This window comes from Notothenia rossii, assembly GCF_949606895.1.
Source record: "Notothenia rossii genome assembly, chromosome: 11".
Lineage (NCBI taxonomy): Eukaryota > Metazoa > Chordata > Actinopteri > Perciformes > Nototheniidae > Notothenia > Notothenia rossii.
Genome location: NC_136910.1, coordinates 8,282,157 through 8,306,255, shown reverse-complemented (window position 1 = coordinate 8,306,255; position 24,099 = coordinate 8,282,157). Strand labels below are relative to the sequence as shown.

The following is a 24,099-nucleotide window of genomic DNA, read 5'->3' as shown; positions in this document are numbered from 1 at the left end:
ATTGGCGGTTCGCAACAGACCTTATTTTTCCACCAATCAAATGTCTTCGTGGATTTGATTGACAACCAATCCCATTGATTCAGAGGCGGGACTCCAAGCGTGCTCATCAGAGTATAAATATCACCGCCTTCTCCTCCTTTCTATCACTGAAGACAACCGACTTACAACGAGGACTTACAACTTCCAGGAAAAAATAAACACAAAAGGTAACGTGAAAGCGGCAACTACTTCTATGGTTTTACAGCTACCTTAGGCCTTGATTGTTATACATTGTAAGCTGAGTTTTTATTTCCAGGTGGTTTAGAGCCGTTAAAATGCAGTTGGACGAGCGCTAATCTTCGACCACTTCACAACAAAACAGCGCGCAATAGCCAGACTGCTAATTGTTAGCTACATTTGAGATACTTAAAAAAAAAAAAAACCTGATTTATCAAGTAAAGTGTTTTAACAATCTAACATAGCGGTTCACGGAGTTATTGTTTATCAAAATGGCTTAGATGGCTGTCGGTGTTTTCGGTATTGATGTTAAGCTAATGAAAGCTAGCTGGCGCCATTTTGCAACCGTCGGTGCTAGCTTTAAATCTAGCCAACGACAGCAAAGAAACGTGTATGACTCCCGAAGCTTAATGGTGGCTCGGCTTTAGAGAGGCTTGTTTTGTATAATTAAAACAATCGGTGTCCCGATTACAAGACATCTGTAAAGGAAGGGTCCCCAGACAGATGAGTTGCCGCTTAAAACATTTAACTTGGCTCTACAGTCATCTCCAGTAACATTCAAACTGAAATCTCGTGATAATGGGGTTTATGTTTGAATTAGGATGTGGGTCATAACCGACTGTTAATAGTGGAGCTGCTGCAGTCTGGCTTATAATTCACCAGGACAGTCATTGTGTCTTTTAAAAAAAAAAAAAAAAGATTTTAAAGTGAGGACATCAACATTACTTATGAAATCTAATGTCTAATCTAACGGGTTTGGTTTCATTTGTTTCATTTTCAGACTGCAGGTGAATAATGGCTCGTACCAAGCAGACCGCTCGTAAATCCACCGGAGGAAAGGCGCCTAGGAAGCAGCTGGCAACCAAAGCTGCCAGGAAAAGCGCGCCATCCACCGGCGGAGTGAAAAAGCCCCACAGATACAGGTACATATGGTCATCAGTGCTCAGATATCATATTCAAGAGTGAAACAATGCTGCTTCACATGGCCCTTATTTCTGTTCTGAGGGTGTTCTTAACAAATGTATAATTTTGTTGTAGGCCAGGAACCGTCGCTCTGCGTGAGATCCGTCGGTACCAGAAGTCCACCGAGCTGCTCATCAGGAAGCTGCCTTTCCAGCGTCTTGTGAGGGAAATCGCTCAGGATTTCAAGACAGATCTGCGTTTCCAGAGTGCAGCTATTGGTGCCCTGCAGGTAAGATTGAGCTAGATCTTAGAAAACCTCAGTTTGCCTTGGTTATTTAGAAAGATTCTTCTAGCACATTTGGAAAAATATAACTTATCTTTTCCCCATGTAGGAAGCCAGTGAGGCCTACTTGGTTGGACTCTTTGAGGACACCAACCTGTGCGCCATTCACGCTAAGAGGGTCACCATCATGCCCAAGGACATTCAGCTGGCCAGGCGAATTAGAGGAGAGCGTGCATAAATGATTCATGTATTTGATCTTTTTAGTGGGGGGGTGGGTTGGGATTGACCGGGTTTTGTTTTGTAAATCTTGGAACTATTACCAGCATGTGTACCACATACGTTGTCATTTGTAGTTTCAGGCATGTTTTTCCTTTTTGTACTCTTCATTTCCCTCTTTACCTTCTCAACTCATTCACTGTAGAATAGAGCTTCATATCTGTAATATGCTGAATAACAAAATATTCCACTGCCTTTCTCAGGTTTGCTAAACTATTTTAGAATCTGTACCCTTTTAATCCTGTGTGTGCATGTCATGGGGTTTCTTGTTGTGCTGTAAATAAACTTTCCGCTACCTCAAACTGGCCTGACTTACTTTTTAAAGTTTTAAAAGTATAATTGTGCTTAAACTATTACACTGAGATTGCTAATTATAGCTGAATTTAAAAGCAGCAGAGGCATTTGGCCCATAAGTGGAGGACCTGGGTTTAGCCTGGTTAGCTGCATGTCTCCTCCCGTCTCGTGTAAAACGCTGCAGGGGTTCATAAAGCAATGCACATGACTGGAAGTGTAAATGCATGCAAAATCAGGATTCCATTGCACAGTAATTGAATTGCCAGTTTCAACGGGCATTCATTTCAAGATTTGAACATTGCATTGTTTCTAGGTAGACAAAACAAGCTTGAATCACATTTTAATCCATATTAAAGCAAACATTGAACCACAACTGAAAATCAAAAGGCAAAGCATGGTCAAAAACAATCCATCAATTTCTGTAGCATCGGACGGCTTCCCTGCTAAATCTGTGTTTTCAGAGCAATACGCTGCTGCCACATTTTGAAATACAGTTAATAAATATAACCAGAAATATATATATACACCTCAAGTCCCACATTTGTTAACTTGATTTATTCTTTTTGTCTGAAAGCACGTTGGGTAAATGCTCGTGCAGCGGAGCGTCCAGGTCTAGACCAGAGTCTCTTAGAATGGCCCACAGCAGCAGGCCGGTGAACACCAGGCTGACGGGCAGGACCTTCTTCCAGGAGCGGTCCTGGTTATTCCCCAGCGAGCGTCTGACTTTCCAAGTTCTGTGACTGGCTTTACTGGTGGAGAACTTGATGGGCTCACCGTTTACCTCCTCAGCTTCATCTTTGGACTCAGCCGACTTCTGAGAGCTCAGAGCGAGGGACTGCATACTGCTCATTTTGCTGAGAAGGAAAAAAATAAATGAGTTAGGACTATCGAGGGACTTACAACCTTTACTAGTGCAGTACTAAACTATAACATTCCTGTCCTACACATATTTGTATAAATCAAACCACCCAATGATGCACATATTCAATCGTGAAAATGTCCTTCAGAGTAATATGTCATTCACACAATCAAATAATACTTATATATAACATGTAAGGTTTTAATAGGGGCTTATCATGGAAGGCTAATCTGATTTTGATTAAGGATCAACATTTCTTTTTGATCCAATATAGTCCATTAAAATAAATGATCAGCTTCCAAATCTGGTATCAGTAGGGCTTTAATAGTCTGTGTAATACTGTCACCTTGAGTTTTATGTGTGTTTATTGTGTACAGGGTAGTAAGTAGTGATGGTGCCCTCTGTGGACGAATCCTGCAGCTGCACCATTGACAGTAAATGATTCAACAAATCCTGGCAGCCCCCACGATTATGATATGTTATCCAAGTGTTTTAACCTTGGATAATTAAACCCCTGATGTAATATATATTATATTAAATACTTCTACAAGTACACAGAGACTCAGCAGGTCCTGGCACACTGAGATTAACTTGTAAAATAACTCGTACTTTCATTTGCTAGGACAGTAATCGTCATATAGTGGCAGCTTGTCAGACAACTAATATTAATTTGATACTGCAATGTAGCTATTGAGGAATCTATCTGAATTCATGTCAGGACAGGACACAATATGGAGAGGGTTAACCAAATAGTGAGTCTCAAACTATACAGAGCTTACATAGCACACAACATGTGTGACCTGGTTTGTATTTATGGGTAATGATTATGAATTGAAGTAATGAACACATTAATGCACCAATGAGTATAATACAATCATTTTTAAATAGATGGTGCTTAAATGGGCCATTCTGCATACTTTTCCTTTTGGTACTTCAAGTATATGTTGATGCTTGTACTTATTTAGTTTTACTTAAGTACCATTTTGAATGCAAGACTCAGTATGTTTACACTGTAGTATTGGTACGTTTTTAGGTATATAATTTAAGTACTTCTTCCACCTCTGCCAAATAGTGAGACTCAAACCCTACATGGCAGAATATCAACATCTGTGACCTTGTTTTTATTTATGGGTTTGCATCTTTGGTAAACAGATATCAAAACGTGTGACTATACATAAGGAAGCTCCATGTTGCTAACAGGCTACAGCCACCCACATGATGCAACCATGCAGAAATATACTGGCAATGACAACATACCATACATTTCATACTATATGATGTTTAGAGAATAAGGTGGAACATGTATTAAAGTTAGACCCTTGTTATTGAACCACGACCCTCTGACGGAGTCAACGTGGTTCCTATAAGCGGATTTATTAACAGGTAACTCACCCAACGGTCGGTGTTGCATTATGAACGAATTTCCCTCGAATTACAGCAACGCGTGTCAGACTGGAGAAAACCCGTCCTGCTGTTGTGTACATCTCGGAAAACTTGTTGTTTTAGGACAAACGGCGTCAAGTCAATGATTCTGAAGCTTTTCTTACCAAATGCACCTTGGTTAGGTCATGTAACACAACATTGTGCAACATCGAATTGTGTCCGGTGACGCTGTTTAACCCTGGTTTGGAACGTTCCGCTATAACGTGTCTGTTTATTTACATTACAATTATCCCGTTGTTATAATTATCATATTGTTAAAATGTATTTTCCCCAAGTGGTCTGTATTCGATGTTTTGTAAAAAACAGCAGCATATGTTTTTACATCACTGCACATTTTGAACTACAACTGCAACCACATTTATTTAATTACGTTCATAATTCACCTTATCATTCATAATATATATATGTTTGATACATATAATTTAAATCCTCATTACTAGCTGCGTTTATGTTTTCAGACACCACATTGTAACAACACTGCATTTCATTCACTATAATTGTATTATTATTGTATGTCATAGAGTTGTAATGCTGCATTTTTAGTACTGAGACATATTTACAAACCACTATCAATCCTGAACCGTCATTATTTATCACATTTTTAATATAGTTTATCATACAATATAAATACACATCTTTGAAGTTTCAGTTACCATCCAATCGAGGGTCTTTGAATCAGTCACAGCCGTCGTCCAATCAGAAAACAAAGAGCGATATCCGTCCAATCAGAATTTACCTAGGCGTCAATGACTTCCTGGTTGAGATCCCATGCTTGATCTGTGCTTTTCAGATCTTAACACGCTTGTTTTGCAGTTCAAGTAAGTATGAGAATCCTGTGATAAAATACTTGTTTGTTCTATGATATCATTTTAGTGTTAATAGCAGTGTTATGCGGCTACTGCTGTATATACCATAAACAGCGTCGCATTTGTATTTGTTGCCATGAAAAACGACAGCCAGTTTTCATATTTAGTTATAGTCCAGGTCGAAATGATTTATACTCCCCAGTATTGGCTTCAGGTTATGTTTATCACAGCAAATGAGGCATGCAAAAGCCCTCATCTTTCTCAGTCTCTGTTTATGTTGTCTGTCACTAATGCCAACAAAGTAGTTCAATGTATGTGTTCTGTTGTGTAGTAACATGCTCATGTTTTTTTTTTTACAGAAGAACATTTATATAATGGCTAAAGACAAGACAAGTCCGTCTAAAAGGAAGAAGCTGAATTCAGAGGTCAGCGAGGTTCATGAGGAAGAAATAATGGACACTAAAGTCAAAAAGAAGAAGAAGAAGATGGAAGTTGAGGTGAGCAGCACTACAGCAGTAACTGTGCCTTTTTTTGGAAGTCACTGTCTGAAATTGCTCCAATAAAAACAATGATTGTTTATTTATTTCAGGAGGCTCCGGTACAGATTGTGTCAATCACAGCAGATGATACAAAACTGAAAAAGGAAAAGAAACACAAAAAGAAACAAAAGACAGAACAAATTGAGGTACGTGTGTTTTCCATTTGTTTTGTAAGTATTCAGGTGATGTTTGACTGTATACTTAGGTGGCTTCATACATAAACCTCTTTACTTGTGCTAGCAATAATACAGTCTTCTAAATATAGATGTGTAAAGAGTCTAAACAACAAAATGTACAGCATCTAAGTCACGTTTTTGAGAAATCTGTTAGTGAGAGGTTATATAGTATTTGTACAATTGAGTTGTATTTATAATGGCAAACATGTGTCTGATAGTCGTACCTGTTTTATATGACAATAACTGATATTGCTCAAATAAACATATATTTTATTTCAGGAGGCTCCAGTACAGGTTGTGACCATCACAGCAGAAGATAAAAAGCAAAAAAAGGAAAAGAAACATAAAAAGAAAGAACAGACCGAACAAAGTGAGGTATGTGTGTTTTCCATTTGTTTCCTCCTGTTTTTGTGAGTATTCAGGTGAATCTTAACTGCTTACTTGTGTGGGTTCATACAGAAAATGTTACTTGTGCTGGAAAGGATACAGTCTTCAAAACACAGATGTGTCTATGGTAATGGTGCTAAACAACAAAATGCACAGCATCTAAGACATGTTTGGAAGACAGTTGTTAGTGAGAGGAAAGACAGTTGTATTACTAAATTCATTTATGATGGCAAAGATTGGTTGGATGCTTGCTACATCCCTTGTGTTGTTGTCAGCTTTTCCTGGTTAGGATTCCTTCATTGTTCACTGTTCAGAAGTTCATTTGATCAGAATCCGGTTTATTGCCATGAAGGTGTCACTTTTAAGGAATTTTCATAGTTTTTTTGTCTATTTGGCCTTTTATTGTTTTTAAATAACTGATTCAACACAAACAGTTCCACAGCCATTGGAGTCCTTTCTCTCACATTCTCCATTATTGATGTCTTTACACTGATGGCATTAGTTATTTTGTTGGAGTAGCCCAGTTTGTGGAAAGATGTTTGAGCCTGAATGTGCAGACTAGTTGGATCTGCAGCACAGAGTTTCCGTTAGCCGGTAATTACCGGACTTTGACCAGTAAAATATTCTGAAGACCGGCAAATCTAAATCTCTCCGGTCAAAATAATTTCCCCTTAGCACACTACCACATCAGTTGAGCCACTTATGTGACAGACAAGAATAGTCTGTTCTAATGTCTAACACTTAATGTGGAGAAAGAGATGTCCTGTATGGGTTGATTGTGCGTTGATCTGTTGGTTTATGTTTATTAAGGATCCCCATTAGCTTTTGTCGAGAGCAAAGCTACTCTTCCTGTGGTCCGACACTTAAAACAATACAACAATAATACAGCAACATTTAGGACATAAGTCCTGACATCATTAACAACATTAAAAACATCACCAATATCAACAACAACATGCGATCAAATTCAATTCAATTAGGGTTCTCAGCTCAGCTCAGCCCAGTAGATGGCCAGTCTCTTTCTGAAAGAGGCTCTGGACTCTATTTCAGCAAGGCAGTTTGGCAAAGAGTTCCATTCCTTTGTAGCTCTATAAGTCACAGAAGATTTCAGAGGATCTGGGTTTAGGTGCCAGTAGATGGCCTGATGTAGCTTGTCTTGTCTTTTGGTCATGCTCGTCTCTTGTGTAAACTATTTGATCATAAAAATACAGTGTTTTTTTGCTAAATTGGACATTTTTTATAAAAGTGATAACACGAGATTGCAGACGTTTCTCAACTGGAAGCCATGATAGGTTTCTATGCATAACTCCAATATGAGTGCGCTTTGAACAGTGGAGAGCTAGTCTGGCAGCCTTGTTTTGAGCTCTTTGTAATTTCTGTAAATGTGTCTTTGCTGCTGAGGACCATATGACCGGACAGTACTCAAGATGTGACAAAACCAGAGACTGAATGACTTGTCTCAAAGTGGTTGGTGTTACATACTTTGTACATTTTCTCGCCACAGCTATGCCCCTTCCCATTTTAGTTACGATACTGTCAATTTGCTTTGTCCACTTTAAACCAGAATCAAGAACAATGCCAAGCAACTTAGTCTCGTTTACCTGTTCCACTGGCTGACCAGTCAGTGTCAGGCTTCATTGAGGATTGCTGCTTAACATATGTCTGGATCCGAACACCATTGCTTTTGTTTTTGCAATGTTGAGTACCAGTTTGTTATTGTTGACCCAGTCTGCTATGGCTTTAATCTCTATTTTAAGTAGATAGTTTAACTCACTGCATGTTGATGCTGTACTGTACAACAGTGGGTAATGCCTCGGGGTTCCGGTGGGCATGTAAACAAATGCATAATGCTGCGCTATACTTAGCGGCCTCACCCGGTTGCATAGTGACACTTATTGTTTAGGTGTCTTATTAAGCAGGTATATCATTAGCTAGAACTAGCTAGATCTGATCGATATGGATATAAACGCGAGTGAAGTCTAATCTGATGGGAGAGAGAGAGATCAGCTGCTTTTGACGAGTCGACACGCAGCTCTGTATGATCACATGCAGCGGTGAGCGGACAAAACACACACTTCAGGTTAGAATATCACACGTAGCTCTTTTAATTTGGCTGCCTCTCAAACTACCTAAACTAATTATAGATATGTTTATTTCGGGTCACTCATTACTGGATCCGCGAGCTGCATGATACTGACGGGCTGTCAGGAGAGGAAGAGAGCGCTCCGTTTATTATTCCCGTGTTATCATAAGTTACTGTACACTTTTAAATAACGTCTACTATAATTAGTTTGTTTAATATCGAATCATATCAATTAGTTTTAAAGCTCAATAAATAACGAAGACCTTTGACTGGCACTTGTCTCATTTTGTCCGGAAGATTTCAACTCTAACGGACCAGTTGACCGGCAAAAACAAATTCTAACGGAAACTCTGCTGCAGCAGGTTGCGTGGCCAGAGGAGCTCGAAGCTGATGCACGGAGACATTTCCCTGAGGCTGACCTGCGCAGCGTGAATCTCCTCCTCAGTCTATCCCGAAATGTCTCCCCGAGGAAGTTGTAGATGAGCGGGTTCAGGCAGCTGTTAGAAAACGCAGCGAGTCTGACAGCGTGACCAGTCAGAGGGTAGTCCTGCCACAGCGTGCCGCCGTCTGCCCCCCCTCTCAGAAGTTGAACACTAACAAACACGTTCTCCGGGAGCCAGCAGAGGAAGAACACCAACACGGCTGCTGAGATCATCCTCAGAGCTTTCTGCCTGCGAGGCCTCGGCTGGGGGCCGCCCTGCACCTTCTGACTCTGCCCGAGCACCTGTGCTATCCTCCAGTAGCACAGACCCAAGATGCAGAAAGGCAGCAGGAAACCCAGCATCACCTCCAGCCACTGAATCTGCGATACATTTGCAAAGCAGAAGTGGAGTTCTCCTGCGTGCTGCCTTTGAGCTATGGCAAAGGGGAGCACGGTGAGCAGAGAGGAGGAGACCCAGATGAGGCAGCAGCTGAGGCGGGGGTGAGGCATGCTGTGACCCAAGGAGCCGGTCAGAGTGACAAAACGGTCAAAGCTCATCCAGGTGAGGAAGAAGACGCTGCTGTACATGTTGCCCTGCTGGAAGAGGTTCATAAAGGTGCAGAGGCCCGGCCGGTCGTAGTAGCCCCGCTTCAGGTTGAACACCTCGATTAGAGAGTCGGCAACGAGGAGCAGGTCGGCCACGGCCAGGTTCACAAAGTAGAGGTCCGGGGCTGAGAGGCGGCCCCTGTCGTACAGGTTGACCACTAAGATGAGGATGTTCCCGATGAAGCCAACAGGGAACAGGAATATAATGTAGAGGCTGGAGAGGAAGAGGCTGATAATGTAACGCTGAGGATTTTCTGCTCGCAGGAAATCAGAGATAACTGCATTTGAGTCATTTATTTGAGCAGGAAAGACGCTGTTGTCCACGTACATCGTTGTGTCCATATTATTTATTGCACTGTTGTGGTGATCTGGTGTTAGCAGTAGTTTTCCAAGGTATTAGCCCCAGTGGAGATTGTGGTGTCATCTGTTTCCTCTTTCGGCGTCGTGGTCCTTTTGGAAGTGTAGTGATGGCCGCTCTTTGTTCTAGACAGAGAAGAGAAATGCAGTAAGTCAATGTTTTCATTTCCTTAAGAATTAGATGTATTGAGAATTTGGGCTGCTTTACGATCTATATGATTTATTTATCCTATTCCAATGGAATCTTATCGAGATGAATTCATATGTCGAGATGGCGTGATACACAAGTACGCTTTCTAAAACAATAACAAGTGCATACAAATGTAAGTTTCTCATAACATTGGATGAGAAATACATTTGTACAACCTTGTTTTTGGGTCCATCCATGTACACATAGTATATTTATGTCACGTAATAGCTGGAAATTCATATACTTGACTTTATACAATTTTATTTAAAAATGTAATTCTTGCAATCGAGTTCTTGATTAAATGAGAATTCACTTTACATTTCTCAATTATTTAATTCACACAGAAAATGATTTCCTTTGTAGTTTTTTCATACTGTATAGTCTATTTATGAACTTAATTACCAGAAAACATGGCATATTTGAATGCATATCGAGGATAGAAGATGTTGCTATGTTACACAGCCCTAGTGTAGGACACAGGCTTTCAGGACGCAACAAATATCAAAAGATGTCTTTCTCTATCAGTTAAATAATAAATACTTCAAAAGAAGCTTAAAACATTCAAGAGTTGTGCTACAGCTAGTTGAAGCAAATCTACTGTATATCATTTAACTAGATACAGAAAACTGTAAGACAGAAAAAGTCAGTTAGCTTCAATATAAATTATATTTGATTCATATATATTTTTTGAAAGAACCTACCTTGGTTTTCTTGCACTGCATTTCAGTTTTTCTAATCCTCCCTGTCCATACGGTGGTGACTTTGAAAGCAGGTGTCACAGTGAATCCAGAGAAGTGTTTTGGTACCACCCACCACTTACAGCAAGACACACACACACACACACACACACACACACACACACACACACACACACACACACACACACACACACACACACACACACACACACACATACACATACACATACACATACACACACACAGTATCTTTTGGGTAAACACAGAACTATTTTTTTCATCCTTGCTTTTGTTTGTTATACAGCATAATTTGCAATGAATATACCCGGTGTATTTCTGTTCCTACTTATCTTATGCATACATAATTATGTTAGGTTAGGACACTTGTCGAGACTTTGTGTACATGACTATGATTGTATTATGTTGCAATGTGTAAATATGGGAGTCTGGGGATTCCTGGCAAAGAAAGAACAACAGTTTATATTTACACAAAACAAGAAGAAGGACAGGCAGGCTAGTCTTACTCCATTTTTTCTTTTGACTCCTTAAAACACAAAGACTTATTAAAGATAAGAACAGTGTTGAATGTAGAAGATTTGCTTAGTTAATGCTGTAATGCATCATATCTTACATTTTATATTTTTGTGATTGACCTACGGCATGATAGATCTTTCACTGAAATGGTTGTTTTTGTGATTTAACACAGTGTGAATCAGATCTGAATCTAAATGTGGTGCCAGCATCCTATGCAACCAAGCCCATGTTTTAATTTTCCTACTGGTCCCTCGTTTAACGCCACTGTGTGTTGGCACCACTGCAATATGTGATCCGTGCAGCTCAGTTATTCCTAGAACTCGTGCCCATATATTTCATGAAATGAGCCGTAAAGTTCAGAGTTTCACTTCGACTGGCCTGTTTTGGTTTTTCAACAGCTTCAGAAATAAGTACATGGAGAATATTGACACTGTTGAACGAAACTTAAAACCTGACTTATATTTTCCTGGAGGAAATGTTTTCCTATGTTGCATTCTGGGAAACTGAGAGGTTTTTCCAGGCATTTTGAGTAAATGGGCTTTTGTGCAAGACGTGCAGGTCTGTTTTTGTGTCGTGTCAAAAGCAGGTTGACAAAATATAAAATTGCCACGACAACCAACAGTCAGTCCTTTTAATGGTTCCATTCAGAGAAGAGTTATTACAACAACTTTATAAACATATTTTCAACAAAGGACTAAGTAGATGTTGCACAATTTGGAATATGTGCACCAAAAGTTTTAAATAAAATAGTACGAAAAAGGAAATTTAAGAAATAGTTGGAAGCTAAAAAAGAGAAAAACATGCATGTAAAACATTAAAATGGCCATTTAAGAAACAAACATTTTAAAGATAGATTAAATGTCTTAAACATCAGATTCCTAAAGTTTGTTGATACATCAGCAGAGTTTGTTGTCATAGAGAGTTTTGTCCTCGATCACTCTATATCCTGTAGCGTGTCTGTGATCTCGATGTGGGGGGCTATGATGTTCCTGTTGGTCTGCGAGGCCCCTGGGTTCCTGCAGCAGTCCCTCAGCTGCCTCAGCGCTCCGTGGAGACTCTCTCTGCACGGCCGGTGCATGAGCAGCACGATCAGGAGGCTGGCGCTGCTCCCTGAGAACAACACAAACTCGGCCACGGTCAGAAACGCTTGCTCGTGGCGGCTCAGCCCCTCCTTCTGAGCGAGTTGTGCTCCTCTCACCAGCACCACGCTGTAGAAGAGCTGGCAGAAAAACATGACCACAGTGACCGTCAGGAACACAGGACCCTCCTCGGAGCCGGAGAGGAAACGTCTTCTGGATTTCCACTGCCGGACGCAGCCAGCCATGAGAAGTCCCAGCTGGAGGAGGTAGGGAATCAAAAAAGCCAGGCACAACCTCGCGGCGGCATATGAGACACCAGCACTGACTGGATCCATAAAACACATATATTCTACCTGCATACCCTCTCTGGGTCCTCGAAGCCCAGCCAGCATCAGAGCAATCAGAAAAGAGGTCAGGCTCACCAAAGCCCCGCAGACCCAAGGCTTCCTCAGCAGGGCGTGGGACGGAGGATCCAGGGTCAGGACGTAAGCCATGAGCACCAAAACGAACAGGCTGCAGAGAGAGACTGTGTTTATGGTGAAGGAGAGAGCAGCACAGCCCAAACCTGTGGTGTGCAGGTAGTGAGGAATGTACACCACGACGTGCAGAGAGAGGAGCAGAAGCAGCAGCTGGAGCCCACAGAAGGCCCAGAGCAGACGGTTGAGCCAGGCCAGCCGTTTCAGCGCTCTGTACGTCTGGATGAAGCTGTAGAACAGGAAGCAGCCCGCCGCGAAACCCAGTAACGCCAGGAAGCTGTAGATATAGTTCGCCCTGGAGGTTATGTCCTGGGTTGCAATTTTGTCTAAGTCATCATAAGGGAGGACTATCGAAGTGGAGGTGTTCAGGATGGTGTCGAGAAACGGAGTTGTGGTGTTCATCCCGGGTGGGACCGTAACCTCGCTTTGGTTAGACTGGAAATGAAAAGAGAAAACACCCAGTGAGGACATCCTGTGCTCAGCATCACCCTCCACTGTTTGTCAAGTAGTTCCTAAAATAAATATAGAGAACTATCTGCAAACTACAGATCATTTGGCAACTTAGTATTTATCACCAGTCCAGACGTTTTTTTTGTGCAAAACTAGTTCTACCCCTTCTGAACCATTACACATATCTGTTTTTATAGAAGTGAATACAACTTATCTGCCGATTAATCATTAAATGAGTTCTTCACAGGAACTCTTGCAACATACAGCAGGGCATTTCCATCCTAAATCCCATCGAATAAGAGCTACACTGATAGTGAATTATTATAGATCTCTAAAAAAGGACTAGGTTTAGTAAAAAGTTTTGTTTCTAAACTCTTTTCTACGACCACATGTTTGAGTTAGCGAGTCTTTGTCTGCTCCCCCTCTAAGTAACCGTCTGCTCTGTAACAACACATGTTTCCACTTACCATTTTTTGCTTCCGTCACCGCCTCGTCTTCTGTTTTGTCTCCACCGGCTCCGCTGTTCCACTCAAAGCTCTGAAAAAGATGCTCGTTGGTCGGACACAGCTGCTCACCGTGAAGGACTTTTTATATTTCTTTGGGTGATACCTCGATAGCATACTTTCAGAATGACTTCGTGGCCATGTGATCAAATCTTACCTCCCCTCCCTCTTTTTTTTTCTTCTCATCACCGTGCAGACTGAGATCCGTTAAATCAGAGCATACTGTGCCCCTTGTTTAACTTCCTCTGAGCCTTAAGCGCAGTCTTTAAACTGAGCTGTCGGTACTGACTACTGCAGTAAAATGACTTTAACTTGGTCTCTTTATTTTTCTTTAGATTAAGTTTGGCATCCTTTGCAGAGCATCAATCATTCTGCAGACAAATGAGGAGCTAGATAATGCATTTAACTTGTTTCAAATTTAGATCATATTTAATTTCCTTTGTGATATTGTTGCAAAGTTTAGCAGTGAGAAAATTGAAATACATTTTTCTCACAGGCTTCACACCCATGTTTATTTTCATACAGTGCAAGTGCGTGCTTTACATGCAACGGTAGATGGATATTGCACACCACAGCGTAAACGCGTGTGATGTCAGGCTGCAGATACAGGAAACACCCCTCTGACCTGCAGCACAACAGGAAGTGATTCAGACTCAAATAGAGCTTTAGCTTTCACTCGTCAATGTGCCTTAGAAAAACAAGATGTCTAATTTATTTTTACATTTTAATGTAGAAATACAATTTCAGATATGTCATGCTTCAAGCATTTGCCCTGTATTGACCCAGAAAACTGACCAATACTGAAAGCTGGCAGGAAATGGCTGTTCAGTACACAAAAGTCCAATTATTGTTCTGACATTTCTTCTTATCAGTCAATCACCGCACATGTTATTTAGGGTTGTTTCATTTTGCTTTACACAAATGCAGAAAATTATAACATTACATGTTACATGTTAGACGCTTTTATCCAAAGCGACTTACATACTCAATACTGTGGCCAATCCCCACAGGAGCAATTTGAGGTAAAGTGTCTTGCCCAGGGACACAACGACATGCTGACTGCAGTGGGACTCGAACTTGCTACCCCCTAATTTGAAGTCCAGCACACTATCCACTGAGCCACAGCCTCCATAAGGGTCTAAAAAGGAAGGTCTGTTAATGTAGATAACTCCCATGAGCCTTTGTTTTGCCTCGACAGATTCCTGATCCGCCCAATGAGCTGGAGGGAGAGGAGGACCTGAGCCCCGAGCAGAAGAGGGTCATGGAGAGGAAGATGAAGAAGGTCATGAAAAAGGAGGAAAAAAAGCGGATTAAAGCTGAGGGAGAGACCGTACCGAAAACTGAAGCGGCATCTGGACCCACTGGTCCTCAGCAGGCCTTACTGTACCTCACCTGGTAAGAGCTGCTCTTATCACAGGACGGGTGCATAATGTCAAATAGAAAACGATCAGTCCATGTATCCTCTTTACCAGAAAGCCCGGAGAAGATGGCTCAAAAACAATTCACATATAGTTTTAACATTTATTTTTAAGGTATTTAAGCTATGAAGTTGATCCACAAGACAAAAAAAGCTTTGAAAACCATCCTTTTAAACCCTTTATTTAGTGCTGATGGTACCAAATATGAAGTATATCCTCGGTAACATTTCACAGCAAAATCACATGTAATCAACAAGAAAATGTAATACAATTCAACACAGCATCTCAAGAGAAATACCACTTTAATAATGTGCATTGCTCATTGTAAGAAGCTGTCAGAAGTGTGACCTTTTGTCTTTGTTGTGGGTGTTGTTCGTGGTGAATGTATTAAATCAGATTTTAAATGAAAATCACACACAAAGCTCAGCATACTAGTCATAAGGAGTAATAACAAAAATATGAAAAAGCTTTTTAAAGACTGGAAGAAAAACAACAATCCCTATAGTCTTATTTTGGATTGAGATGTAAAAACTAAAAGCCTTTGTGGCAAACTGTATACATTAACTTTAAAAGATGGTGTTCACCAGAGAGGCAGGGTTTATGAAAGACCTTGCATTGTGGGAGGTGTATGATTCAGTTTGGTTGAGATTGACCCAAATCAGGGACTTAAATTAAGGCTAGCTAACCCTTCACCACTTTGGTTTTGACTAGTCTTTGTCTTATCCGTCTTTTGTGATACGATAATGCAACAGTACATTTCTGGAGCAGGTTTTAAGGTCAGGGTGCTTCCAATTGTTTTGCATGTGCAAGGACAGCACAAAGTAAACACTTTGAAGCAACCCAGTATAATAACACATGCTACGAACTGTGGTAACAAAAACCAACACCTTTCTCGTAACTCAACTCGCTCTGGTTTTGTCTTTTGCAGCTGGTCTGAAAACCGTGCGGAGTGGAAGTTCCAGAAGATAAGGCAGACGTGGTTACTGCAGCACATGTTCGACTCCGAACAGGTAAAATAACACGGCGTGGTGATGATGGGGGATTTCTAGCAGTTTAGGTTCAGAGTAAGAGGGATGTTGACCTCAGAGCGAGGTCTTCCTGTTTTGATTTGTTTGTGAGTTACACCCACTGTAAAATATAATGAGCTGTTTTCATGTGTCCAAAGTCCCAGGAAGAAAGACAGGCCATCAGTCTCAGTCTTCAAAAGGGGAAATAAAATGATTAATTTTTTATGACATTAATTTCACAAATTCAAGATTCAAGGCTTTATTGCCATGTGCACATTAGCTACAGTGTAGATATGGCAATGAACAACTTAGGTCACAGGCTCCTCCAACTGTGCAACATGAATATATATATATATATATATATATATATATATATATAGGAAAAAACCAGGTATAGAAAAACCTTAGTTATCACATCTAACAGAAGGATTATTAGAAAAGGTTTCTGTTGTATACCTAAACCATTTTTACCTTTTTTCTTTCAAATAAGACTCTTCCATTTAGAGATAATTACGTTATTAAAAATAATATTTGAACTTACAGACAACATGATTCATGATCATAAATGACTCTCTCTCAGGTTGCAGATGAGAAGTTCTCCGTGCTGCTGGAGTACCTGGAGGGGCTCCAAGGAGCAGCCAAAGACACGACGGTGAAGAAGGCCTTGGCGCTGGTCGAAGAGTCGGGACAGGCACCAGAGGACAAAGATGTCCAGCAGAGGGCACACAGAGCCAGAGAAGTCATCCAGCTGCTCTCATAACCTTCCACCATCACACATGAACTCCACAAGAAAAAGACTGAAGCATGTTCGTGGGTCAGTGGACTGAATGACGCCTGATTATCAAGCTAAAACCCGTTGTTTCTGCACCGGCCCTTTAAGGAAAAGATGCATTTTGATCCAATAACACTTAATCATTACAATGTTCAATCTATTTAGGTTAACCTTTCTTTCCTCCTTTGACATTCCTTGCGTGTGTGTCATTGCCTCAGCCAAATGCTTTCATATAGTAGAACTTTCTCAAGTTTATTTTTTTATTACAAATAGCCTTTTGCACCGTTGTGGACAGATGAGTAGAGATGTAAACCCCCCTAAGGATACAACGGAAAGATGAGAGTAAGAAGTCTCAGGAATGTTTGTAGACATGTTTATACGTGTCAGCTCCATAATCTGTGAAGTCACTGATGAGAATAACTTTCTCATCCACTCAAGGTATAAGCATGATACATGTGTTTTGGAGCTCCAGCCCTTTAGTCCATTTTCAATATATAATAATAATAATACATTACGTGTGATATACAGTAGGTATAAGAGAAGCAGTGGCATCTTGCACTACACACACTTAAGAGTTTTGACTCTTAATTTTAGGAAGGAAACGGAATCTATTTGTAATTTTAAGCTGTTGACACCACTTCCTGTATTATTAGAAATATATCCAAATACAGTACACTTAATATTCAAAGACATTTAAATAACTTCCTCTCACTGTATCAAGACACACACAAAAATATCACCATATGCTTATTTCTTTTAAGTTTTTTTTTACCATTACTCTTGTCTTTTGGTCTGACACACATTTAAGTTATTTAATAAAATGCTTAATGTCCAGTTCATTTATCCTGTTATAGATGTTTTTCTGATGTACCTTCTACCTGGAGCAGGACATCCAGTTTATGTATGCAGTAACTACAAAGTACAGTACAGAATAAAAATCTTTACCTGCAAGAGTTTTCAAGGAATCAATTTTTCTCTTCTCTCAAAACGTTGTTAAAACAAAATGTATTTCTCAATATGCTGCATGTTGACAGAATTTCCTTCATTAACAAGACTGATAAAGTCCTTGAGAGATCCAGCTGAGGGTCATTACTCCTAAAAAAAAAATCTGCTAAAGTCAGAAGTATGTAACACAGAAATGAGTTTCTCAGTGTCACTGTTAAGTCCCTTCAGCAGTGACGGCAACATTGTCCAACAACTGTCATTGATAAAAAAGCTGATCAAGAAGGCCTTGGTCTCCTCGTGGGTGTTGCTCCTTTACTGTTGTACTTGGTGGGCCTTTTGGGTCATGTGCTGCATAAAGCAAAGACATTTCTGAATTATTCCGGGGTATTGACACTATAACACTTAAAGTAGTTAAGACAGGCTGCTTGAATTCACTTACTTTGCGCTGAATAAAAGGGAATGTTGTGTTGAGTGAGGAGAGAGCGCAATCTGTTGACTTCTTCTCGCTGTTTTTCGAGATCCTGTATGAAACATTAAGGAAATATAGAATTTCTGTCACATTTAAAACAGTATTGTTATAATCATCTATCTATTTAGCAAGAACACAAATGTACTCACCTCTGTACATTTCTGTAAGGAGTTGTGTGTTCCTGAATCAGCTACAACTTCTGGTGGCTTTATCTTCACCTTTTGGCTCTTCAGGAGACCGGCATCCTCAAAGATATCCTTTAAAAGGTTGTTGTATCCCTGCATCAAACAGACATTGTGTGTCAGTTTCAAGAAAATATGACAACAACTTGATTCGAATGGTAACAAGATATATATGTATGTGTTAGAATCACTTTGGGAACCCTTAATGTCCTTCTTAAGCTTGCAAGTGATCAGCCTAACAGTTTTTTACCTGCTCAGTAATGAGTCCTTCATAGCGAGCCTGCTCAGCCTCATCCCATTCTTTTTGGAGCGTTTCACTGAGTGTTGGGTACACTTAAAAAAAAGAGCATAAATATGATAATATATCACTATCAATTACACTGACTTGTGGCGTCAGATATTTATTTTTGTCTTACCTAAAAGCGAATGTGGATGGCAAACAAGTGGGGTCTCAAATGTGAGCGAGTACACACAGGTACTGGGCTCTGAGACTTGAGAGAGCTTGCTGCTTGCACTGCAGAGAAAAATCACCTACAAAAACATGAAGAGAACTATTTACAAGACACATTTTATGTATTTATTGTGGATTAATTGTTACAATGAATTTGAGTTCATATATAAATGAAAGATTTGGCCAATTAGGAAGGAGTGTAAAAACAAAAAACGTGTTCATATTGTGGGTAAAGTAGTCTTTTAACAAATGTATTTATTCGGTTATTACTTTTTTTTATTTCCTAAAGGTTTACTTAATTGGTGTTATATTTAAGAAGAACCACAGACATAGGAGAAGTCAGTGGGAGCTCCTTATTCTGTTAAATATCAACCAGAAAGACTTTAAACATTTTTAGCCCCACTAACCTTTGTTTCCCTGTTTCTCGTTCCACAGGTATCCCCATCTCTCATCCACATGCCTGTGAAAGAGTTGTTTACCATTTCCCACTCCTGCCAGATCCTGTAATGCACATGCAAAAGTCATGAGTAATTCAAATATTGATATTCCCTATAAAGGTAAACCGGTGTGGAAGGGAAGCGTATCTTACCCGAGTATCCCGCTGTAAGCATTCCATCTAAATGACTGCTCATGTTGGGTGATGTTGTGAAATGGACAGAATTCATATTTATACCTGCAAAATAACCAAACACACAAATACAGTGTTATTGTTTTGTATTTGAAGCTGGGTCCTTGTACAGAACCAGCAGAAAGGCGGTTTGTTTTGGATGTAAATTACTTACGTTGACTCTGTATAACTGAAGCACTTTCCAGCGAGCTGATGAAAATGTGCAGGGCCTTAAGGAAGATATGTATAAGAATATGGTAAATAAATTCAGTCTGATAGAGTAGATCGACAGAAAACCTCTTGATTAGATGTCAACATCTAATATGTGATCCTTTACTTTACAACATGTAATCACACACAGGATTAAATCAAATGTAGGCTTCAAATAATGTCAAATTATTATACCAGACACTGGACATGGGGTCACTTTAGGCTGTAGTCTGCTTCCCTGAGACAGAAAAGGATTGTTCAACCTAAAGAGAAACACAGCAAATATCAGTTATAAAGGGGCTAAATTAAACAAGGTGCACAATGGGATAGATGTGTTTTTAGTTGAATTACCCAAAAGTGTTTGGCTCCTCCACTATCTTCATTTTACCGGCCAATCCATGGTTAACTGTGTAGAAAAACAAGTCGACATCAGACACAACATCCCACCAGCAATACAGCGCATATGGTTAGGTATTACTAAAATAAAACGACTTACTGAAAAGAGACGCAAAGACGACCAAAATCCTTAATAAAGCATGTATTCCATTACACAAACAGTGCATGGTTGTTATTTTAATGACTAAAATGTGCTATCGTGTTGCTTTCAGTCTATGGTTGCTTTCTACATTTCCTACTTTGGTGTTCGCAGGTCAGATGACAGACCACGTGATCAAAACAAGCTTTGCGCATGCGCGATGATGGACTGTAATACGACATGCTTTGTATGAGTAGCTGTAGCTAGATAAACTTTATTTTAAATGATGTAAAAATAAGTTCAGGTTTATACCAGTTGTATTTCGAAAATGTGCTTTAACGTGTGAATGGTTTACACGCAGTTAAAATACAAAACGTTTACTTTTTGCTACATAAATTAGACAACTGGTGCCAGTGGAATAGCTAGATAGCTAGCTAGCTAATGTCAGAGTAAACAGATTCAGGTTAGTTAAATTGGGGCTGTTATCTGACAGTAATTTACTAATTTAGCTGTCCACTAGTTGCAACATGGGGAAAAAGAAACAGGGCAAGCCTGTGCGCACATCTGAAAACAGAGGCAAAGAAAAAAGGCATAAGATGAAAGGAAAAACCTTGGAGACCTTTACAGAAGAAATGCACACTGCTTTTGACGGTAATTATTTAACTATTCATATTACACAATCATGTTTTAACTGTATGTTGCTTGCCTCATCTTTTACATGTGTGCTACAATACTAAGATTTCCCAATGTACAATGGTTATCAAGTTTGAAAAGTTGATATTAAAGACAAATGTAAAATAGGAAAACACCCCTTTTAAATGTTTTCCATTATAATATATAGTAAGTAAATAGTAATACATTGGTTGTCCATCACTGTCATTGAGGAATAATGTGAAACAATAAAAACCCTTAAGTGTAAGTATCTTGTAGTTAGGTGAGAGTGATCACAATGCAACATAATCACACTTTATCCTCTGTCACTGTGTTTTTCAGCAAGTCACCACGTAGAGAAGGGAGCAGAGGCCCCTCAGGTTAAACTGCCTTGTCCACTTGCCATGTGGGAGTTGGGTCACTGTGATCCCAAGCGCTGTACCGGAAGAAAGTTGGTACGCAAGGGCTTCGTACGAAACCTGCGCCTCAACCAGAGATTCAATGGACTCATACTGAGTCCAATGGGCACAAAGTATGTGACCCCAGCAGACAGGTGTGCATTTTTAAAAAATCATTATAACACATCATGATGATTCATAAGAAAAGCCATAAGATGCTACATATAACAGTTAGTCTAATCATAATAGTATTGTTATGTATTTTAGCCTTTTTAAATGTTTAGGTCCAGGTTGTAAATGTAAAACGTTTACACTTTTTGTGTTATTTAATAGCATAGTGAAAAAAATATTAATACATTTTTTATAGTTATATTAATGACCATTATACCATTATTTGTGTTTCATTATTTGTCTTTATTATGATCCATTGATAATACAATTGTTATGGATTTAACCTTTGTTATGGACCTTTATGCACAGGGAGATTGTGGCTCGAAGTGGGCTAGCAGTGATTGATTGTTCCTGGGCTAAACTGGATGAGACTCCCTTCAATAAAATGGTCGGAACATATCCCAGGTTACTGCCATACCTCGTAGCTGCAAACCCCGTCAACTACGGCAAGCCTTGCAAGTTGTCCTGTGTTGAGGCTTTCGCTGCAACGTTCTGCATTGTTGGTAAGGCCAAAGCTTTAGTTTTTTTGTACTGTATGGTTTTTCTGACTACTTTTATTATATACTATTAAAAGTTACGGCTGTGAAACTCTTAACAAACTTTATCTGATGTTACAGGTTTTGAAGAACTAGCAATGCTTTTGTTGGAAAAATTCAAGTGGGGGACAGGGTTCCTGGATCTGAATAAAGTTCTGCTGGAGCGCTATGCTGCATGCCAGTCAGAGGAGGAGCTGCTGTCTGTGGAAAAAGACTTTCTCACCGCTAAACCAGAGGAGGATGACTTTGGTAAAATGGGGGAGAGAGAAATAAAATGGGGACCCATCCAGTGTTTCCCTAAAAATGTGTGTAGCAGGGTTGGTTTGTGTCATTTTGGTTTTAGTCCCACATCTGTCCTTATTTTAGTCTCGGTTTGGCTTAAGCTTTACAATATCTATTACATTTTATTTGGGTGAAATCTCTGCTTCAAATGAAAGAATAAAGAGTAACTGCATCTTAGGAACTAAACTAATTTATATTAATGTTATTCTATTTTATATATGCTGTATTTTTGCTATGGTGACGCACTACTGCTGAATTATCATTTGGAAACATTGGTCTCATGCATACAGTTGGGATGTGAAAATCATAAAACATATTTGTTATATTTGATAAAACAAATAATTACAAAAATAAAGAACATTTTATGTTATGATATCTGACCTATATTTCTACACTGCTTTCCCCAAATGTTTGAACACTGTAGAATTGTTTCCTAAACTCATCAATAATTAGACAAACTTGCTTTGTGGATTTGATTGTGATTCATCTGAGTAGCTGAACCAGTCAGAGATGTGGGCAGTGATTCAGAAGTCTGAAACCAGGATAATTGTTTCCAGCATGTGTAGAAAATTGCCCCGTACACAAAGAAGGATGCATTTGCTCAGTTATGACCTGTCTTGTTGAATCTATTTTCTTCTAATTGAAAGCTATTCATCTTTTTTGTTCACAGATCCATTTGATGTTAACTCTGGATTAGTATGTGGGAATCTCAACAGACGTGTGTGGTAAGCATTTAAACCAAAAAGTATTACATCTATCAGAGTGAGGTAATCCCTTAGATATACTGTTTGCAAACTTTGTTGGGATATATATGATTGCAAATCCTTTATCACTACTGATCCAGTTTAATTTGTTTATCATTGGTAAAGTTACTAAGTTCTTTATTTCTGTTTTAGTGCCCCTGAAGATGATGATTCTAGTGAAGATACGGACAGCTCAGAGGAGGAGGAAGAAGAGGATGGAGAAGGTCAAAGCAAGAGTGAGTCAAGAACAGTGTCACATCATGAAGATGAAGAAGAGGATGGAGAAGGAAAAAGCAAGAATGATTCAAGAAAAGTGTCACATGAAGATGATGAAGACGAAGAAACTGAATAAAATTCATGAAAATAAAGCATATTTAATCTATGGATCTTTGTATTCTAATAAAATGACTGGCATAACTTTTTCAAATCTCATGATGCATAGAATAGATTTTGGCACTAACCAGTTTTATATTAAATAAAAAAATATATGAAATAAATGGTATGTTTGTTTGAATGTAAACACCGGCTAATTAATTTAGTATAAGGTGCATATGGGATACATGTTGATCACAGTTTCAGTTGGATACAGATGTTTTTATAAACGCATACCTCTATAAAGAAGTTGAGGCAGCCTGAGTAGCAGTGGTGTAAAGTAACTAAGTACATTTGCTCAAGTACTACTTAAGTACTACATTTAGTAGAATGTTAAGGTACTTTACTTGAGTATCACTTTTTTGCTACTTTGTAATTCTACTGGAATTCAGAGGTAAATTGTGTACTTTTACTCCACTGCATGTATACATTTAGTTACTTTGCAGATATTGATTAATAATGTGAAATATAATCAACATTTAAAAAGGACTTAACTTACTGGAGTAACATTTACAAGCTACCCTGCAGCATACAAAGTCATTAAAACTAGGTGCACCTTCACTATCTTTGGTAAACACATTATTTCATTGATAATTATAATCAAAACGTATATTATTCTGAAATGGGCCAATCTGCATAATGAGAACTTTAACTTTTGGTACTTTAAGTATATTTTGAAACGTATTATAGTACTTTTACTTGAATAACATTTTGAATGCACTTTTTCTTGTAACATAGTATTCCTACACTCTGGTAGTTCTACTTTTACTTACGTACAATATCTAAGTCCTTCTCCCACCTCTGCTAAGGAGTTAAAATGTTCTAAAAATA

The 24,099-nt window shown here is 39.3% G+C and overlaps 7 protein-coding genes across 7 annotated transcripts; 3 read left to right on the top strand and 4 right to left on the bottom strand.

Moving 5' to 3' along the window:
- The first annotated feature begins 66 nt into the window (after window positions 1-66).
- Window positions 67-1,980, top strand: h3f3d (H3 histone, family 3D). The gene is made up of 4 exons (XM_079659697.1): window positions 67-206; window positions 998-1,139; window positions 1,255-1,408; window positions 1,512-1,980. Exons 2-4 carry the CDS (start codon window positions 1,012-1,014, stop codon window positions 1,638-1,640), a joined length of 411 nt encoding a protein of 136 aa, XP_079515823.1. The 5' UTR covers window positions 67-206; window positions 998-1,011; the 3' UTR covers window positions 1,641-1,980.
- Window positions 1,653-4,441, bottom strand: uqcc4 (ubiquinol-cytochrome c reductase complex assembly factor 4). Its single transcript, XM_079659698.1, has 2 exons — window positions 4,224-4,441; window positions 1,653-2,826 (listed from the first exon to the last, which is right to left on the bottom strand). The coding sequence occupies exons 1-2, from the start codon at window positions 4,313-4,315 to the stop codon at window positions 2,517-2,519; spliced, it is 402 nt and encodes a 133-aa protein (XP_079515824.1). The 5' UTR covers window positions 4,316-4,441; the 3' UTR covers window positions 1,653-2,516.
- A 547-nt stretch (window positions 4,442-4,988) lies between these two features.
- chlsn (cholesin) lies at window positions 4,989-17,727 on the top strand. The gene is made up of 7 exons (XM_079657378.1): window positions 4,989-5,092; window positions 5,440-5,577; window positions 5,670-5,765; window positions 6,075-6,170; window positions 14,778-14,974; window positions 15,926-16,007; window positions 16,585-17,727. The coding sequence occupies exons 2-7, from the start codon at window positions 5,455-5,457 to the stop codon at window positions 16,762-16,764; spliced, it is 774 nt and encodes a 257-aa protein (XP_079513504.1). The 5' UTR covers window positions 4,989-5,092; window positions 5,440-5,454; the 3' UTR covers window positions 16,765-17,727.
- Window positions 8,164-10,859, bottom strand: LOC307025123 (G-protein coupled estrogen receptor 1-like). The gene has a single exon (XM_079659719.1). The coding sequence runs from the start codon at window positions 9,632-9,634 to the stop codon at window positions 8,504-8,506; it is 1,131 nt and encodes a 376-aa protein (XP_079515845.1). The 5' UTR covers window positions 9,635-10,859; the 3' UTR covers window positions 8,164-8,503.
- LOC307023801 (uncharacterized protein) lies at window positions 11,689-14,758 on the bottom strand. The gene is made up of 2 exons (XM_079657375.1): window positions 13,544-14,758; window positions 11,689-13,061 (listed from the first exon to the last, which is right to left on the bottom strand). Exons 1-2 carry the CDS (start codon window positions 13,544-13,546, stop codon window positions 12,006-12,008), a joined length of 1,059 nt encoding a protein of 352 aa, XP_079513501.1. The 5' UTR covers window positions 13,547-14,758; the 3' UTR covers window positions 11,689-12,005.
- Window positions 17,483-20,275, bottom strand: gnptg (N-acetylglucosamine-1-phosphate transferase subunit gamma). Its single transcript, XM_079657377.1, has 11 exons — window positions 20,137-20,275; window positions 19,992-20,046; window positions 19,836-19,903; window positions 19,606-19,660; window positions 19,413-19,496; window positions 19,231-19,324; window positions 18,789-18,903; window positions 18,623-18,705; window positions 18,340-18,468; window positions 18,161-18,242; window positions 17,483-18,069 (listed from the first exon to the last, which is right to left on the bottom strand). The coding sequence occupies exons 1-11, from the start codon at window positions 20,201-20,203 to the stop codon at window positions 17,978-17,980; spliced, it is 924 nt and encodes a 307-aa protein (XP_079513503.1). The 5' UTR covers window positions 20,204-20,275; the 3' UTR covers window positions 17,483-17,977.
- A 357-nt stretch (window positions 20,276-20,632) lies between these two features.
- Window positions 20,633-23,393, top strand: tsr3 (TSR3 ribosome maturation factor). The gene is made up of 6 exons (XM_079657376.1): window positions 20,633-20,766; window positions 21,109-21,319; window positions 21,645-21,838; window positions 21,953-22,120; window positions 22,824-22,878; window positions 23,050-23,393. Exons 1-6 carry the CDS (start codon window positions 20,643-20,645, stop codon window positions 23,246-23,248), a joined length of 951 nt encoding a protein of 316 aa, XP_079513502.1. The 5' UTR covers window positions 20,633-20,642; the 3' UTR covers window positions 23,249-23,393.
- Window positions 23,394-24,099: the final 706 nt, after the last annotated feature.

Coding starts and splice junctions, on each gene's coding strand:
- tsr3 (XM_079657376.1), top strand. CDS start 20,643: ATGGGGAAAAAGAAACAGGGCAAGCCTGTGCGCACATCTGAAAACAGA. Junction 21,320..21,644: donor TATGTGACCCCAGCAGACAG/GTGTGCATTTTT, acceptor CTTTATGCACAG/GGAGATTGTGGCTCGAAGTG. Junction 22,121..22,823: donor ACCAGAGGAGGATGACTTTG/GTAAAATGGGGG, acceptor TTTTGTTCACAG/ATCCATTTGATGTTAACTCT.
- LOC307025123 (XM_079659719.1), bottom strand. CDS start 9,634: ATGGACACAACGATGTACGTGGACAACAGCGTCTTTCCTGCTCAAATA.
- h3f3d (XM_079659697.1), top strand. CDS start 1,012: ATGGCTCGTACCAAGCAGACCGCTCGTAAATCCACCGGAGGAAAGGCG. Junction 1,140..1,254: donor AAAAAGCCCCACAGATACAG/GTACATATGGTC, acceptor ATTTTGTTGTAG/GCCAGGAACCGTCGCTCTGC. Junction 1,409..1,511: donor CAGCTATTGGTGCCCTGCAG/GTAAGATTGAGC, acceptor TTCCCCATGTAG/GAAGCCAGTGAGGCCTACTT.
- gnptg (XM_079657377.1), bottom strand. CDS start 20,203: ATGCACTGTTTGTGTAATGGAATACATGCTTTATTAAGGATTTTGGTC. Junction 18,904..19,230: donor CGAGAAACAGGGAAACAAAG/GTTAGTGGGGCT, acceptor ATGTTTTTGTAG/GTGATTTTTCTCTGCAGTGC. Junction 18,243..18,339: donor CCTTACAGAAATGTACAGAG/GTGAGTACATTT, acceptor TGTTTCATACAG/GATCTCGAAAAACAGCGAGA.
- chlsn (XM_079657378.1), top strand. CDS start 5,455: ATGGCTAAAGACAAGACAAGTCCGTCTAAAAGGAAGAAGCTGAATTCA. Junction 5,766..6,074: donor AAAAGACAGAACAAATTGAG/GTACGTGTGTTT, acceptor ATTTTATTTCAG/GAGGCTCCAGTACAGGTTGT. Junction 14,975..15,925: donor GCCTTACTGTACCTCACCTG/GTAAGAGCTGCT, acceptor TGTCTTTTGCAG/CTGGTCTGAAAACCGTGCGG.
- uqcc4 (XM_079659698.1), bottom strand. CDS start 4,315: ATGTACACAACAGCAGGACGGGTTTTCTCCAGTCTGACACGCGTTGCT. Junction 2,827..4,223: donor AATGCAACACCGACCGTTGG/GTGAGTTACCTG, acceptor TTTCCTTCTCAG/CAAAATGAGCAGTATGCAGT.